Source organism: Panthera onca, chromosome C1, assembly GCF_046562875.1.
Source record: "Panthera onca isolate mPanOnc1 chromosome C1, mPanOnc1 haplotype 2, whole genome shotgun sequence".
Classification (NCBI taxonomy): Eukaryota; Metazoa; Chordata; class Mammalia; order Carnivora; family Felidae; genus Panthera; species Panthera onca.
This window is the reverse complement of record NC_138346.1, coordinates 185,702,797-185,719,915: the sequence shown is the minus strand read 5'-3', so window position 1 is coordinate 185,719,915 and position 17,119 is coordinate 185,702,797. Positions and strand designations below refer to the sequence as shown.

The 17,119-nt window shown below is 37.1% G+C and overlaps 1 protein-coding gene across 2 annotated transcripts in view; it reads right to left on the bottom strand.

The window, feature by feature from the left end:
* The window catches only part of TESK2 (testis associated actin remodelling kinase 2), a 131,824-nt gene that overhangs the window by 102,533 nt on the left and 12,172 nt on the right, over positions 1-17,119 (bottom strand). For both annotated transcript variants that reach the window (XM_060622346.2, XM_060622345.2), the window contains exon 2: positions 897-1,206. In XM_060622346.2, the coding sequence (XP_060478329.1) occupies positions 897-1,118 (222 nt within the window). In that variant the 5' untranslated portion in view covers positions 1,119-1,206. The remainder of the gene's footprint in view (positions 1-896; positions 1,207-17,119) is intronic.

Sequence of the window (17,119 nt, the reverse complement as noted above, 5' to 3'; positions counted from 1 at the left end):
TTTTCTTATATTTATATATAAATTTTTATATATGTATATAAGATGTCTGTGTATAATATATGTGTAAGCACAGAAAAGGATCCAGAAGTATACATACCAAATTGTTAATAATGCTTATTATTAGAGAGAGAGATATATATAGGGAGGGGGAATGGAAGATACTCCTATATTATTTGAATTTTTGATCAGCATGTATTATCTTTATAATTAAAATAAAATAGCCTAGAAGTTTATAGTGTGAGAGGACAGTTTATTTTTTTAATTAATTTATTTTTTTGATCAAAATAAGGGCCTTGATAAATGTCTCTGGAGAGATGGAAAGAGGAAAAAATAGGATATAAACAACTATTATGTACAACTCCCAATGGTAAAATTCTCCCAGTCATCCCCTCCATCTCCAAAGTGTCTGAGGCAGTGATTGGGCACCACCAAGTAAATACAAAAATATCCAGGTTCTGACTCTAGGCGCTGATGGAAAAGGGGCAGGTCAGGCCTCCCAGGCATAAATGGAAGGAGCAGATATGATGTAAATCACATGAATTTCCATCTTCAAGGTAACTCCAAACTGCTGGCTGGCTCAGGGCATCCCCAGAACCCTCCTGCATTCTCCTATATGTTGAGTGCATCTGGTAGCAGACCCCAAGTGAGACCCAGTATACTGGCCAGGGTCATGGTGTCACACATGGACCAGCAAAAGCACACATAGCACTGGCCAGGCCCATGGCCACCAACAGTCCCAAAGCCGGAGGAGAGGAAAATTTAGAACACTGATCAAGATGCACAGCACCCTCACCTCAACTAGGCAAAGGATATGTCATAATTAAACACAATTATCAACTCTGTAGTAAAGCTGATTATCAACAAGACACTATGAGAAAAGCAGAGGCATCACTCACCTTGAACACTTCAGAGAAGAAGCCAGACCCTATTTTTTCACAGGTGAAGTCATCTAAACGTGTCAGTCTAGAAAAGGCACTTATAAGAGCTCGATATGAAGATGGCCAAACTCTTCCCACCTGGGTCATGTTCCCATCTCCCCCACCACCTCCTTCAAAATCTTCAAGACGCTCCACACGTGGAGGAAAGCCTGCAATTGAATTCCGTTTGCTCCGATCCATAGTCTCAATAATCACTTTTTCTTCTTTTAAGAAGGAACTCCACACATAATACGATTTTGTTGAGTTTTACTTCTCTTCCTGTTTGATGCTAAAAGAGATATCAGAAAGATATTTCATTAAAACCATTAATGAATAAATACATGCAAACCAATGAATTATCAATGTAAAAATATTTCCTCTTTCACATTCTAGGTCCTGATTTTCAGATCTAAAAAATACTTTATACCTTTACCTTAAAAAATACTGATATATTTAGGGGCGCCTGGGTGGCTCAGTCGGTTAAGCAGCCGACTTCAGCTCAGGTCATGATCTTGCGGTCCGTGAGGGCTGTGAGTTCGAGCCCCGCGTTGGGCTCTGTGCTGACAGCTCAGAGCCTGGAGCCTGTTTCAGATTCTGTGTCTCCCTCTCTCTGACCCTCCCCTGTTCATGCTCTGTCTCTCTCTGTCTCAAAAATAAATAAATGTTAAAAAAAAAATTTTTTTTTAAATACTGATATATTTAAAGCCCAAAATGTAGTCAGTCTTTAGAGTAGACTATAATAAATATCAACTGCATTCTAAAAAACAAAATAACAATATCTATCATTCATTGAGCACCCATTCTAGGAATCATAGTATAAAAGCTGTACATAGGTCATCATTTCATTCTCAAATAATCCACAATAGGGGAGCCTGTGTGACTCAGTTGGTTAAGCATCCGACTCTTCGTTTTGGCTCAGTCATGATCTTGTAGTTCATGAGTTCAAGCCTGCATCAGGCTCTGTGCTGACAACCTGTACTCTGCTTGGGATTTTCTGTCTCCCTCTCTCCCTGCCCCTTACCCATACTCATGCTCTCTCTCTCTCTCTCAGAAATAAATAAACATTTAAATAATAATAATAATCCATGATATAAGAATTAGTATGTTCTTGGGGTGCCTGGGTGGCTCAGTAGGTTAAGTGTCCAACTTTGGCTCCGGTCATAATCTCACAGTTTGTGAGTTTGAGCCCTGCATGGGGCTCTGTGCTGACAGCTCAGAGCCAGGAGCCTGCTTCAGATTCTGTGACTCCCTATCGCTGCCCCTCCCCTGCTCAAACTCTGTCTCTCTCTCTGTCTCTGTCTCTCTCTCAAAAATAAATAAACATTAAAAAAATGAACTTTAGAAAAGGGGATCAGTACTTAAATGTGGAGAAAGACAAGGGTGACTGTAATGTGGACAGAGATAGAAAAGATGGGGAAAAATAAACTTCACTTTAGAAAAATAAAATACAATGGGGCACCTGGGTGGCTCAGTTGGTTAAGTTTCCAACTTCAGCTCAGGTCATGATCTCACGGTTCGTGAGTTCAAGCCCCATGTCAGGCTCCATGTTGACAGTTCAGAGCCTACAGCCTGTTTCTGTCTCCCAGTCTCTCTGTTCTCCCTGCTTGTGCGCTCTCTCTCTCTCTCAAAAATAAAAGTAAACATTAAAATTAAAAAAAAAAAAAAGAAAGTACAAAATACTGAAGTTAAAACTACATAAAACATAGTTGCTTGTGAAATTACTGAACAATCTGACTGCCTTACTATCTACTGAGTTTTAATTTTTTTAGATATATTTCATTTTGAATGAAATACATTATTAACTTCCACAATGCCTTCAATTTTTCTGGTGGGTAGCAAATTCTATTGTCTATACTAAGACTTGGAAGACAGAATTGCTCATTGTAGCTCAATAGGTCTGAGAGGAGGTAAGGAATACCTAATACCAACGAAACTGGTTTGGTTGGAGCTGTTACAAGTTTCAAAATAGCACAATAGGCTGAAATTTTTCTTTTTTCTTTCTTTTTTTTTTTTTTTCAAGTAGGCTCCATGCCCAGCGTGGAGCCCAACACAGGGCTTGAACTCATGATCCTGAGATCAAGACCTGAGCTGAGATCAAGAGTTGACTGCTCAACCAAATGAGCCAGTCAGGTGCCCCTAGGCTGAAATTTTTAATATTTTTATTCTGAAAAGCAAATATCTTTGTATCTTGGTTCATGGGGAAGGGGAAATGTATTTATTTAAAAGGTATATGCTGGGGCGCCTGGGTGGCTCAGTTGGTTAAGTATCTGACTTTTGCTCAGGTCATGATCTCATGGTTCATGAGTTTGAGCCTTGCACTTCGGATCCTCTGTCTCCCTCTCTCTCTCTGCCCTTCCCCTGCTCATTCTCTCTCTCTCTCTCTCTCTCTCTCTCTCTCTCTCTCTCTCTCTCTCTCTTTCTCTCTCTCTCTAATAAATAAATAAATAAAATTTTTTAAGAAGGTTAAAAAAATAAAAGATATATACTTATACAAACTCCTGCACATCAGGAGATGTGAACAAGAATATTCATTTTATTTCAGCATTGTTTGTAATAAGTGTGTGTGTGGAGGGGGGAGGAAACAACCCAAAGTTAATCTGTAAGAACAACAGTAAACTGTAGAATATTTTCAATGAAATACATAGCACTTACAATGAATGAACTCTATCTAGCAATGTAGATGTATTTCAAAAGCAATACTAAGTAGGGGGAAAGAAGCAAGTTGTAGTTAAGTGGTATCATTAAAATTTAATTCAAAAACATTTGTTTAAGTTACAAAAAAATGGAAGTGAAAAGAAAGCTGGGGTAGCAATACTTATATGGACAAAATGGGACTTTAAAAAATAGATGATAAAAAGAAACAAAGGAGGACACTACATAATGATAAAGGGAAAATTTCAACAAGAGAATGTAACAACTATAAATACATAAAGTAATTATTAACAGACATAAAGGAAAAAATTGACAATAATACAATAGTAGGGGACTTTAACACCCCACTTACATTGATAGATAGATCAGACAGAAAATCAACAAGGAAACAATAGCTTTGAATGACACATTAGACCATATGGATCTAATAGATATATTCAGAACATCCAAAAACAGTGGAATACACATTCTTTTCAAGTGCACATGGAACATTTTCCAGAACAAATCACATGTTAGACCACAAAACAAGTCTCAACAAATTGAAAAAGACTAAAATCATATCACGCATCTTTCCTGAGGATAATAGTATGAAACTAGAAACCAATCACAAGACAAAATCTGGAAAGAACACAAATACACAGAGGCTAAATAACTTGCTAGTAAACAATAAATGGGTCAACCAAGAAATCAAAGAAATTTAAAAATACATGGAGACAAATGAAAAAGAAAATACAACTGTCCAAAATCTTTGGGATGCAGCAAAAGCTATTCTAAAGGGAATATTATAACAATGCAGGCCTACCTCAAGAAACAAAAAAAAATCTCAAATAAACAACCTAACTTTACACCTAAAGGAGCTAGGAAAAGAGTAACAAAGCCTAAAGCTAGTAGAAGGAAGATAATAATAAAGATTAGAACACAAATAAATGAAATAGAAACTAAAAAAAAAAAAAGAACAGATCAATGAAACCAGGACCTGGTTCTTCGAAAAGATCAACAAAATCGATAAGCATTTAGCCAGACTCATCAAAAAAAAAAAAAAAAAAAGAGAAAGAGGACTCAAATGAATAAAATCAGAATGAAGGAGGAGAAATAAAACCAACACCAACACCAAGAAATACAAAGGATTATAAGAGAATATTATGAAAAATTATATGCCAACACCCAAAAAACAAATAATCCAGTGAAGAAATGGGCAAAAGACATGGATAGACACTTCTCCATAGAAGACATCTAGATGGCCAACCAACACATAAAAAAATGCTCAACATCACTCATCACATCAAAACAGTGAGATACAACCTCACACCATTCAGAATGGCTAACATTAACAACTCAGGTAACAACAGATGTTGGTGAGGATGCGGAGAAAGAGGATCTCTTTTGCACTGCTGGTGGGAATGCAAACTGATGCAGCCACTCTGGAAAACAGTATGGAGGTTGCTCAAAAAATTAAAAATAGAACTACCCTACAACCCAGCAATTGCGCTACTGGGTAGTAGAGAGAGAGAGAGAGAGAGAGAGAGAGAATTGCAAGCAGGCTCTGCACCGACAACACAAAGCCTGATGTAGGACTTGAACTCATGAACTGTGAGATCATGACCTGACAAGAAACCAAAACTCGGACACCTAACTGTCTGAGACACCCAAGTGCTCCCTAAATGACCATGTCTTAAATGAAATTAACCAAGCTACAAGTGACTTTCAATTTAATCTGATAAATTTTAATTAGCCATGAAAGGCAACAAAAGTACAAATGAAACCACGTCCTATTTTTTAAGTCTGAAAATGATTAATTAAAAAAATGTTTTTAATGTTTATTTTATTTTTGAGAGAGAGATAGAGCAGGGGAGGGGCAGAGAGAGAGACACACACAAAATTCAAAGCAGGCTCCAGGTTCTGAGCTGTCAGCATAGGGCCTGACACAAGGCTTGAATCTGCAAACTGTGTGATCATGACCTGAGCCGAAGTCGGACACTCAACCAACTGAGTCACCCAGGCACCCCTGAAAATGATTAATTTTAAAGTAAAAAAGGAATTATTTGAAATGTGTGAGATTTTTACATTTTCAGCCTCTCAATTACCTCCCTTAGTCTTATTTATGGAATATTATATTTTTTATACTAATTGTACCCCTGAAAGTATACTATTTTGGGGAACAAAGACAACTGTAATTACTCTCACATTTGCTAGAAAGATTCAATGACTGAAAAAATGCAGGTTTCACTTTAAACAGACCACTTGAGGGGCGCCTGGGTGGCTCAGCCAGTTGAGCATTGCACTCTTGACTACAGCTTAGGTCATGATCTCATGGTCTGTGGGTTCGAGCACCACATCAGGCTCCATGCTGGCAGTGCGGAGCCTGCTCGGGACTGTCTCTCTCTCCCTTCTCTCTGCCCCTTCCCCACTCACGCTCTCTCACTCTCTCTCAAAAACAAATAAATGTTAAAAAAAGAAGAAGAAGAATTAATTTTCAGAGCACCTGGGTATTTTAGTTGGTTGAGCATCTGAATTTGGCTCAGGTTATGATCTCACAGTTTGTGAGTTCGAGGCCTGCATTGGGCTGTGTGCTGACAGCTCAGAGCTTGGAGCCTGCTTCGGATTCAGTGTCTCCCTTTCTCTCTGCACCTCCCCCACTCATTCTTTCTCCCTCTCTCTCTCTTTTTTTTTTAATTTATTTATTTTTGAAAGACAGAGTGAGACAGAGCACGAGTAGAGGAAGGGCAGAGAGAGGAGACACAGAATCTGAAGCGGGCTCCAGGCTCTGGGCAAGTGTTCAGCACAGAGCCCGATGCAGGTCTCGAACCCACAAACCGTGAGATCACACCCTGAGCCAAAGTTGGACACTTAACCGACTGACCCACCCAGGCGCACCCCCCCCTCAAAATTAAACATTAAAAAAAAAAGAAGAAGAATTCATTTTCCTGGGACAAGATGGAGCCATTCATGCTGTTCCTGACAGTGTGAGGATCAGAAGAACTGCACATGGTAAATGGACCACCACATTTCACAGAAACTACATCGTTTCCAAGGGAATGTGGGAAAAACTGCAAAGTCTACACATTTAGTAAGGATGGCACCTTGTTTGCCTGGGGCAATGGAGAAAAATAAATATTATCAATGTCACTAACAAGGGACTACTACACTCCTTTGACTTCCCAAAGGCAATTTGCCTTGAGTTCTCACCCAAAAACACTGTCTTGGCAATGTGGCCTCACATTACTTCTAAAGATGGCACAGCTAGGATACCTAACTACCACTTTATGATGTGAAAATAGGTACATGTTTGAAGTCTTTCATCTAGAAAAAAGTGCAAAATTGGTGTCCATCCGGGTGAGGAGATGAATATTTGTGTTGGAAATGTTAACGGGGCACCTGAGTGGCTCAGTTGGTTGAGACTCCGACTTCAGCTCAGGTTATGATCTCATGCTTCATGGGTTTGAGCCCTGCATGACACTATCTGCTGTCAGCACAGAGCCTGCTTTGGATCCTCTGTTTTCCTTTCTCTCTGCCCCTCCCCTGCTCTCACTTTTTCTCTCTTTCAAATATAAATAAACATTAAAAAATAAAAAGGAAATGTTAACAATGAAGTTCACTTCTTTGAAAAAAATTCTAGTATGGAAATATTTATGAAATAAATTTACTATTTATTATAAATGTATAGTTTTATTGCCTTATATGGCATCATAGGGTTTCCCTAAATAGTGTTAATAGATTAAAAATTGCTATTAATTCATTTGAATAACTCTTCTATATCTAAATGCTAGTGAAATTCTAAAACACAAAGATTTCCTTTCATAATAAGTTTTTATTTTTTAAAGACTTCTTAATTTTTTTTTTTTTTTAGAGAGAGGAAGAGAGAGTGTGTGTGCGAACAGGGGAGAGCAGAGAGAGGGAGAAGGAGAATCCCAACTAGGTCCTGCATTGTTAGCATGGAGCCCAACACAGGGTTCAATCTCATGAACCTGAGATCATGACCTGAGCTGAAATCAAGAGTCGGATGTTCAACCAACTGCCCCAAACTTGGAATTCTTAAATGAAAACCGGTGATAGTATGATCTGCTTCCCTAAAAATATTTCAGCTGGAATCCCAGTGGTTCTCATTTAGGGACATGTGAAAATTTAGGGGGAGGAAGGTCCTTGTCAGGGAGGAGTTACTGTCACAGTGGTGAAGGTGTGGGGTGGGCACTACTGGCATTTTAGTGGGCAGGGGCCAGGAAAGCTAAATGTCCTACAATGCATAGAACACTCCTGCACAACAAAGAATTGTCCTGCCCTAAATGCCAATAGTGCCCTCGTTGAGAAATACTGTGTTAGAAAAGCTACATCAGTTTGGTACTTTAAACTAGGAAATAGCCTTTAGCAGTCTTTCAAAAATGCCAAAATTATGTTGCTAGGAAGGACACAAATCATTTTTTAGTAACTGTATTCTCAATTTCAACACTTATAAACTTGGAAGTTCAAACCTTTTGCTTTCTTTTTTACATAGGCGAGTGTTGCTTTTCAAAGGCTAATTTTCACTTATATTGGGGATTGATTTATTTTTCACAAAGAAGGTACAATTAAAACTTTGGGAAAAGTAAAAGCTACCAGTAAATGAGCCAGTGAATTAAATACTGTATATCCAATATTATATATATTATCCTTCAAAGCAGGAACTCCACAAATGATTTTCCAGAGAATCAAGGAAACTTTTCTAGGACTCACAGTTAGATCATACTCCCATCTGAAATGTTTCTGGAAATAATAACTGCAGTTACCATTTACCATGGACCATGCATTCTACCAAGTGGGGTTTTTTTTGTTTGTTTCATTTTGTTTTAAATTTTTTTTAATGTTTATTTATTTTTGAGAGAGAGAGCACAAGCCGGGGAGGGCAGAGAGAGAGGGAGACACAAAATCCACAGTAGGATCCAGACTCTAAGCTGTCCACACAGAGCCTGATGCGGGGCTCAAACCCATGAACCATGAGATCATGACCTGAGCTCAACTGACTCAGGCGTTCAAACGACTAAACCACCTAGGCACTCCTACCAAGTGTTTTGCATACGCTATCTCTAGTATTTATGACAACTCTGCAAAGTAGGTATTATCTCCAATTTAAAGAGGACGAAATTAAGACACTGAGATTAAAAGACTTGATCAAACTCAAATAACTAGTGACAAACTTGGGATTCAAATTCAGTACTTCCAAATTGAAACACTTTCCACCATGATATGTCCCTTCCAGAAAAACAACTAAATTTCGTGAAAAATTATTTGTATATTAAGCTAGGTAGAAAGCTACTATTATTCCACTCCCACCCACCCCTCCACCCCCATCTTGACAACAGAGGCTAAGGAGTATACAATGATAGCTCCACCAGCCTCTGGAACAAAAGCCTTTAGTCATTTAATCACATTCCACAGACATAAAAATGAGCATTGGTTTAAAAAGACAGACTGTCTAAAGAATGGATGCCAAGCTGCAAGCTAACAGGGAAGATAGGTCAACTCCCAGTCATATTTCTTTTCCATTCTGATATATAGTATTTATTGTTTCTTACCCTCTCATTTAATAGGCACAAAGTAGAGGAAACTTCACAATAATGGAGATGCAAATAAAATCCTGCAAGGTACTGACTAGTTATCAACCATCAGGTAGCAGGCAGGACATGGCAGTGTCAGTGTCAGCCAGCAACCAAAAATTTTCAATATCCATCCAAATATAGAATTGTGTGTGCACAAAGTTGGTAATGAAGTTCCACAAAGTGAGTAAAAAAGTCTGCTGAGATTTCAGTGGACTTTTATAACCTGGGTATAAAGAGTAGAAAAAGAAGGCAAACAGTATCCTAATCATATATTGCTTTCTTTCTATTATCATAAAAATTTCCTAAGTCAAAACAAAACAAGGATTTGTTATGGGTAAGATGTAATCCAGAAAACTGGCCATTTTCCAGAACATGAATACTGACAAGTACATTAGCTGTGTATCAAGACCAACCACATAGCAAATCTATATGACAGGTCTGCTCAGCTGCTATCCTTTCTATGAACCAACATAGCAAATACAGACACATTTCAGGATGACTGCCCAATTAAAAATAAAAGCGATACTGCTGAACTTGCCATCCTACTGCGAAATAATGAGTTGCAGTTTCCATTCAAACCAAAGGCAATCTAACATAGAAACTGGCATCCCCTATTTAATTAGCCATGAATTACACAATGGCATATATTGGTGTCAGACAGATCAAAAGCCAGTTCTTAAAACTGTATTATCTCTTTTGGATAAACATCTTTTCTGCTCTTTTAACTACAATCTACCAGGCCTTATGTCATGACACAAAACAGAAACTTAGGTTTAAAGTTGTAAAGGCATTTACATTAACTAGTCCAGTCTTTCGGACAATTCAGGAATCTTCTCTGTTAACTGACTCAAATGTTAATTGGATAACTAGGTAGGTACAAGGCATTATAATAAAATTTAATTAGTTACTATAATCCAAACAGTCCTCCACGTGCTTTATATTTAATATTCATAATAGCCCAATAAAATAGATACTATTATTATTCTTGTTTTTTAAATGTGGAAACAAAGACATGAAGGAATTAGTTAACTGGTCCAAGCTCCTACAGCCAAGAAGTTGTAGAGCCAGAATTCAAATCCAGAGCCTGTACTCTTAATCATTATACTACTGCCTCTCTTAGATAAGCATATAGAAAACCAAATAAAACATGATTCAACCCCTCCAGGAGCTTAGTCTCCCCTTGGAAAGAAAGACACATGTAATTCAATGAGTACAATACAGTGTGATAATTGCTAATGACATGTTAAAAATAAGGAGGACTTAATTAAAGCACTAGCAGTAAGGACAGAGAATTAGGAAAGCAGGTAAGTGACTTTAAAAACAAGAGCAAAAAAAATAAATAAATAAATAAAATAAAATAAAATAAAAAATAAAAAATAAAAATAAAAATAAAAACAAGAGCAAAAATTAGGGTGCCTGGGTGGCTCAGTTAAGCCTCCGACTTTGGCTCAGGTCATGATCTCGCGGTCCATGAGTTCGAGCCCCACATCGGGCTCTGTGCTAAAGCTCAGAGCCTGGAGCCTGCTTCAGATTCTGTGTCTCCCTCTCTCTGCCTCTCCCCCACTCATGCTCTGTCTCTCTCTCTCTGTCAAAAATAAATAAACATTAAAAAAAAAATTAAAACGAGAGCAAATAGAAGTAGGAGAAAGTAGGAGGTACGAGCAGTACTTAGGATGACTCCAAGTTTAACTAGAATCCTCCCCATGTTTCAAGCTTGGGTGATTTGGGGAATGAGGAGGAATTCACCAAAGGAAAATATTTGTGAACTGATTAAAATTCTCTTCTGATCACAGAGTTTGAGGTGCCTAAAAGAATACCAAGTGACAATATTTAGGAAGCAGCTATCGACACCACACTGGAGTCAGAAGAGAAGACTAGCCTGGAGACGCAGACTTGAAAGTCATTAGCACTTCCAAATATTCTAAAGAGTCTCTCAAAGTAGAGAATATGAGTAATAGCTAATATTTACTGAGTTGCTATTATGTGCCACAGCCCAGTCTCCTTCTCGACATCCTTAAATGAGATCAGATAAGAGGCCAAGGAAACACTAACATATACAGAACAAAAGGGAAACAACAGAGGTAAAAATAAAACCAGGAGAAAGTATGTCACACAAGCCAAAGGTGGAAATGATGAACATTATCAAATGCCACAACGTAGTCAAATAATATGAAGAATGGTGGCCAATGGATTGAACATTACAGAAGCAAGAGTCAGCCCAACCTACTGAAAAAACACCACTAAGAAAGAGCCCACTAATTCCTCCAGTGGCTTGTTCTATTATTGGAAAGTTCTAATTGTTACAAAAGTTTTTCTTTCTGAAGAAATATAAGAATGGAAAACATAGTATTCTATTCAAATTCTGACTCTGAAGGAGAATTAAGAGCTATAATGACTTAAATACAGTAATGATACTTGATTGAATCCTGATTTGAACAAACTAGATATAAAAGATAACTGAGGAAATTTTTATAAGGATTTCTACTAGATGATGGTAGAAAATCATTTTTTTAAGTTTATCAATCTTTTTTTAGTAATCTTTACACCCAACATGGAGCTCAGACTTACAACCACGAGATCAAGAGTCACATGCTCTTCTGCCTGAGCCAGTCAAGCACCCTGATGATAGTAGAAAATTATTATCAATTTCGTTAAGTGTGACAATGACATTAAGATTATATAAGACTTATTTTTGGAGAAACAGAGGTGAAATAGCATGTCTGTAGTTTCATTAAAATATATCAGAAAAAAATAAATGTAGCAAATTTTACAAAATGTTAGTAACTTATATATGGGAGATGGGTAAATGGGTGTTACTTACATTTTGCTCATAATAACAAAAACAAAAAGGCTTCAGAAACAAAAGATAAACATTTTTCAATTAAAAAAATCCAGCAAATGAATATAGGTATACCTTATTTTATTGTGGATAAATTACTATGCTTCACAGATAGTGCATTTTTTACAAACTGAAGGTTTATGGCAACCCTGCATTGATTAAGTCTATTGGCACCATTTTCCAACAGCATTTCTTCACTTCTCATCTCTCTCTCATTTTGGTAATTCTTCCACTACGGCAAACTTTTCATTATTATTGTACTTGTTATGGTGATCTGTGATGTTACTAATTATCTGGGGATGTCACAAACTGCACCATATAAGATGGAGAACTGACATGATGAATATTGTGAGTGTTCTAACTGCCTCATCAACCAGCTTTTCCCTCTTCTCTCTCCTCCTAGGGCTTCCCTAGTCCCTGAGACACAATCTTGAAGTTAGGCCAGTTGATTTTTATTTTCAAGTCTTATTACTTAAGGAACACATTTCAGGAGCACCTGGGTGGCCCAGTCAGTTAAGTGTCTGACTTCGGTCCAGGTCACAATCTCATGGTTTGTGAGTTGGAGCCTAGCAGGCATCGGACTCTGTGCTGATAATGCACAGCCTGCCTGGGATTCTCTCTCCCTCTCTGCCCCTCCCCTACTTGTGCATTCTCAATCTCCCTCTCTCTCTCTCTCTGTCTCTCTCTCTCAAAAATATAAAAAGAAAAAGAAACACATTCCATAAGGCTACAGCTGCAATAGGAAATGATTCCTTTGATGAATCTGGACAAAATAAACTGAAAATCTCCTGGAAAGGATTCACCATTCTAGATTCCATTAAGAACATTTGCTATTCATGGGAAGAAGTCAAAATAGCAACAGTAAATAAGAGTTTGGAAGAAACTGATTCCAATCCTTACACATGACTTTGTCAGGTTCAAGACATCAATGGAGGAAGTAACTGCAGATGGGGTGGAAATAGGAAAAAAATTAGAAGTGGAGCCCAAAGATGTGACTCAACTATTACAATCTTACAATCTCATGATAAAACTTGCTTTTTATGGGTGAGCAAATAAAGTATTTTCTTAGGGTGGAATCTACTCCTGAAGATGCTGTGAAGATTGTTGAAATGAAAACAAAGGCTTTAGAACATCACATAAACTTAGGTGATAAAGCAGCTACAGGGTTTGAGAAGATTGACTCCAGTTTGGAAAGAAGTTCTCCTGTGGGTAAAATGCTATCAAACAGCGTCACATGCTACAGAGGAATCATTCCTGGAAGTAACAGAAATATCAATGTGGCAAACTTCACATTCTTGTCTTATTTTAAGAAATTGCTACAGCTGCCTCAACCTTCAGTAACCACTATGCTGATCAGGGAGCAGCCATCAACATTCAGACATGACTCTCCACCAGCAAAAAGATTATGACTCACTGAAAGGTGAGATGATGGTTAGCATTTTTAAGCAATACAGCACTGACCCTCAAACAACACATGTTTGAACTACATGGGTCCACTTATAAATGAGTTTTTGATAAACATAGTACAGTACTATAAATATATTTTCCCAAGACTTTCTTAATAACATTTTCATTTCAAAACAAAACAAAACAAAAAAACAAAACAAATTCTTTTCTCTAGTCTACTTTATTGTCAGAATACAATACATAATATATATACAAAATACGTTAATCAACTGTCTTTTTGGTAAGACTTCCATGGGGCACTTGGGTGGCTCAGTCGGTTAAGTGTCTGACTTGGACTCAGATCATGATCTCACGGTTTGTGGGTTCAAGCCCCACGCTGGGCTCTGTGCTGACAGCTCAGAGCCTGGAGCCTGCTTCAGATTCTGTGTCTCCCTCTCTGTCTGTTCCTCCCCTGCTAACACTCTGTCTCTGTCTCTCAAAAATGAATAAATGTTAAAAAATTTTTAAAAAGTGGCACCTGGGTGGCTCAGTCAGTTAAGCGTCCAACTTCAGCTCAGGCTGATTAATAAATAAACAGTAAAAATTTTTAATAAAAAAAAAAAAGACTTCCAGTCAACAGCAGGCTATTAGTAGTTAAGTTATATGTGAATTTTTTACCACACCGGGAGTCAACACCCCAACCCCTGTGTTGTTCAGGGTACACTGTATTTTTTAACTAAGGTGTATATATATTTTTTGATATAATGCTACTGTATACATAACAGACTACAGTATAGTATAAACATAAATTTTATATGTACTGAGAATCAAAAATTTCATTTGGCCCATTTTAATGTGTTGGTATGGAACTAAATCTGCAATATCTCCAAGGCTATGCCTGTACAGCAAAGAGATCACAAACATCAACACTAGAAATGGAAAAACCAGCTGCTTTTATGTTGTGTGAATGAGCACATATTGCTTGGAATAAAATTTCTAAAAAAGCAACACACATATATTCAAAAACTGTTATATCTCAAACAGTTTAAATGGAATAGCAGAGGATATACCATGGTGAACTGTGCTAGATAATTCAAAAAGGACCTAGTGATGGCGAAGATACTGAAATTGAAAAAGCATGTAAAGGCTTAAAATTTCATGAAATGAGAGCAGGAAAAAAAGCGATTTTTCTAAAATATTAATATATATTTAACATATATGGAGGGGGCGCCTGGGTGACTCAGTCTGTTAAGCGACAGACTTCAGCTCAGGTCATGATCTCATAGTTCATGAGTTTGAGTCCTGCACAGGACTCTCTGCTGTCTGTGCAAGGAGCCTGCTTCTGATCCCGTCTCCCTCTCTCTGTGCCCCTCCCCCATGTGCATGTGCACTCTCTCTCAAAAATAAACATTTAATAATTAATTAGATATATGTGTGTGACTAAAATAAACAAAATAAATTTTTAAAATTTTGAATCCGGGGCATCCGGGTGGCTCAGTTGGTTAAGCGTCCAACTTCGGCTCGGGCCATGATCTCTTGGTCCATGAGTTCAAGCCCCGCGTCCAGTCAGCTCAGAGCCTGGAACCTGCTTCAGATTCTGTGTCTCCTCTCTCTGCCCCTCCCCCACTCACACTCTATCTCTCAAAAATAAAAATAAAAAATTTTAATTTTTTTATTCCAATTTAGTAGCTTAATGATCTTGGGCATGTTACTTAAATTCTGCCCTTATCTATAATATGGAAACATTAACTATATCTCATTGAGTTATTATGAGAATTAAATGAGAACATACTAGGGGCACCTGGGTGGCTCAGTCAGTCAGGCGTCTGACTTCGGCTCAGGTCATGATCTCACGGCTGTGAGTTCAAGCCCCCCATCAGGCTCTGTGCAGGCAGCTCAGAGCCTGGAGCCTGCTTCATATTCTGTGTCTCCCTCTCTCTCTGTCCCTCCCCTGCTCAGGCTCTGTCTCTCTCTCCTTCAAAAATAAATAAACATTAAATGAGAACATACTAAGGAGTTAAAGAATAAAAATGCATATATGAAGTACTGGGCAAAGTGCCTGTCACACAGTAAGAATTTACTAAACATGAATTCCCTTTCCTCTCCCTTCCCTGCTCCACCCTTAGTCCTAGTTTTGAATGCTGCAAGAATGCAACAAATTAAGACTTTTTTTTCTTCTTTATGATAGCTTTTCAGTTACCAAGTCTTCCCCAGGGAAAATATACACAAGTCTTTCAGGTTTCCCATAGAACAGTGCATCAAGATCTCCCTGGTTACCTTCTTTATAGTTTAGCCTTGATTGCCCTCCAAACTGTGAAAGGTCTGCTAAAACACAATAGTAAAAAATGTACACAATATTAAATATATAATCTAACTAGGACAAAATTGAATAGGACTATTATTTCCCATAATCTAGATATTAAAAACATGGCTTCTGATCTTCTAAATACACTAAATGTATCTTCAACTTTGTATGCTGGAACATGAAACTTGACACAAGGTAAACTGATATTATTAGACCCCATTCAAATAAGCTGAAATGCTAAAGTACTAGGAGAATGTGTGAGTTTCCAGGATAATACCTCTTCTGATAAATGTTCCTATTTTATTTTAAGAAGACCTAAACATGACCACTTAGATCATCAAACAACTCATCTGTTCTGATAAAGTAAGTCAGAAGCCCATTGCAGAGACTGTAGGAAAGAAAGCAATCAAGAGGAAAGAGGAAGTTAGTTCTGGGGTTAGGGTAGACTATTCTATAGTTTACATTGCAAAGGTTAAAGAAGGAATCTGATAAAAGGGAAAATAAAATTAATAACATGAAGTACTATCAAAAAATATTCACCAAAAAAATATTTTTATTCAATTTTGTTTTTCTCAAATATATTATTTCCACTAAAAGGAATATTTTATAGCCATTAAAAATGACAGTTAAGACAAGTACACAAAGATATATGTACAAGAATAATAACTTACATGTTGTCATTATCAATAACAGAAAAAAAACAGAGATAATCCAAATGTCCATCAATAGGGATAGGTTAAAAAAATTATAGCATATCCATATAATTTAATAGTCATTAAAAGAATGAGATCAATTTTATACATACTAACATGGAAAGATGTCTAAGTTTCACTGTTAAGTAACAATAGCAAGTTGCAAAATAGAATAAATAGTGGGATCTTGTTTTTATTTTTTGGTATAATAGTGAACATTGTATCTTCTTATCTATAAAATAGAGATAAATATTAACTATATCTCCCTGAGTTTTTAAGAGAATTAAACGAGTATATGCCTAGAAAACAATTTAGAGGAATATATACACTAAACTGTCATCTTGGTGGAAGAAGTGATTATAAGAGACACTCAATTTTTTATGGAATACATTCTTTATAGTTGTTTCTTGCAATGATCATGCATTACTTTTGTTTAAAAAATGAAGTTAAAAAGGTAGATCTATCCTTTCATCCCTCCTACAACAGTAGCTTAGACCACATGAGACAAAATTTATGATATATGTGAAATGGGAAGAGGGAAAGGCAAAGAATGTAAAAATTGAATAATCGGTGATTATAATTATATAAAATTATGCACTGGAAAAAAATAAGGGAATAATACCAAGTGATAATGTTATTTTGGGGTAAAAAGATTATGACTTGTTCTTTACTCTTATTCTAAACCTTCTATAATGGTATATAGCTTCTATAATTATAAAACAAAGTATCAATTTGACATAAATAATGTGGCAAAGTTC